This window comes from Wasmannia auropunctata, unplaced genomic scaffold, assembly GCF_000956235.1.
Source record: "Wasmannia auropunctata unplaced genomic scaffold, wasmannia.A_1.0 LD334288.1, whole genome shotgun sequence".
NCBI classification, from domain to species: Eukaryota; Metazoa; Arthropoda; class Insecta; order Hymenoptera; family Formicidae; genus Wasmannia; species Wasmannia auropunctata.
This window is the reverse complement of record NW_012028602.1, coordinates 19511-20376: the sequence shown is the minus strand read 5'-3', so window position 1 is coordinate 20376 and position 866 is coordinate 19511. Positions and strand designations below refer to the sequence as shown.

Below are 866 nucleotides of genomic sequence, written 5' to 3'. Positions count from 1 at the left end.
AATTAAGTTATATTCAAAATAGCGATATTTACAGATCATTCAAAGTTTTTATTAAATCTTTAACGAAAATAATAAAATAGCATACGCACGCCGTCCCTGAATCATGCGTAACCTAGAGCGCTCATTCGTTAGCTTAAAATTGCTTTCATTAAAAAATTATTGTTCAGACACAATTTTGCCAGCAGAAAAAGTTACTTATTTTGATACGGATAATCACACAGTATATTCCGTGTCCGCGAATTCTGGGACACCCTGTATAATAAATAAGATAATTATGAAAAGAAACAATAAAGAATCAGTTATGGATATTCTTTCGTAAATTTCCAATAATTCACAATTACGATTAAAAACGGTTGAATCATTTCCTATTGTTTTTATCTATTTTTTTAACAGGGCAGTTTTTGAAGATTTTGAAGAATAAAATACAAACCTGTAGGGTCGTTCACCTGAGTGCGTCCTCATATGCGTAGTTACTGAACTGCTTTGCGAAAACCTCCTATCACACACTGGACATCGAAAAGGTTTTTCTCCGGAGTGCGTCCTCGCATGAGCGGTTAGATTTGCTGCTTGGCTAAATGCTTTAGAGCACGCGTGACACCTTTTCAAAGAAAATATTTAATTGTATTATGAATTAATGAAAATAATTTTTCTCATAAAGACAGAAGTTAAATAAGAAACAATTAATATTGGTTTTTCATTTTTCCAAAATTTTTATTTAAATTTTTAACAAAAGACGAGTAAAATAGAAATCTCATATGGAAAGAATTAACATTCAGAAAGAGAGAGGGGAGAGAAAGAGAGAAAGAGAGAGAGAGAGAGAGAGAGAGAGAGAGAGAGAGAGAGAGAGAGAGAGAGAGAGAGCGTTA

The 866-nt window shown here is 32.8% G+C and overlaps 1 protein-coding gene across 1 annotated transcript in view; it reads right to left on the bottom strand.

The window, feature by feature from the left end:
• Positions 1-430: 430 nt before the first annotated feature.
• LOC105458830 (protein glass-like) overlaps positions 431-866 on the bottom strand; it is a gene marked incomplete at its 3' end in the record, with an annotated part of 7978 nt that continues 7542 nt past the window's right edge. The window contains exon 5 of the mRNA XM_011704397.1: positions 431-598. Within this exon, the coding sequence (XP_011702699.1) occupies positions 431-598 (168 nt within the window). The remainder of the gene's footprint in view (positions 599-866) is intronic.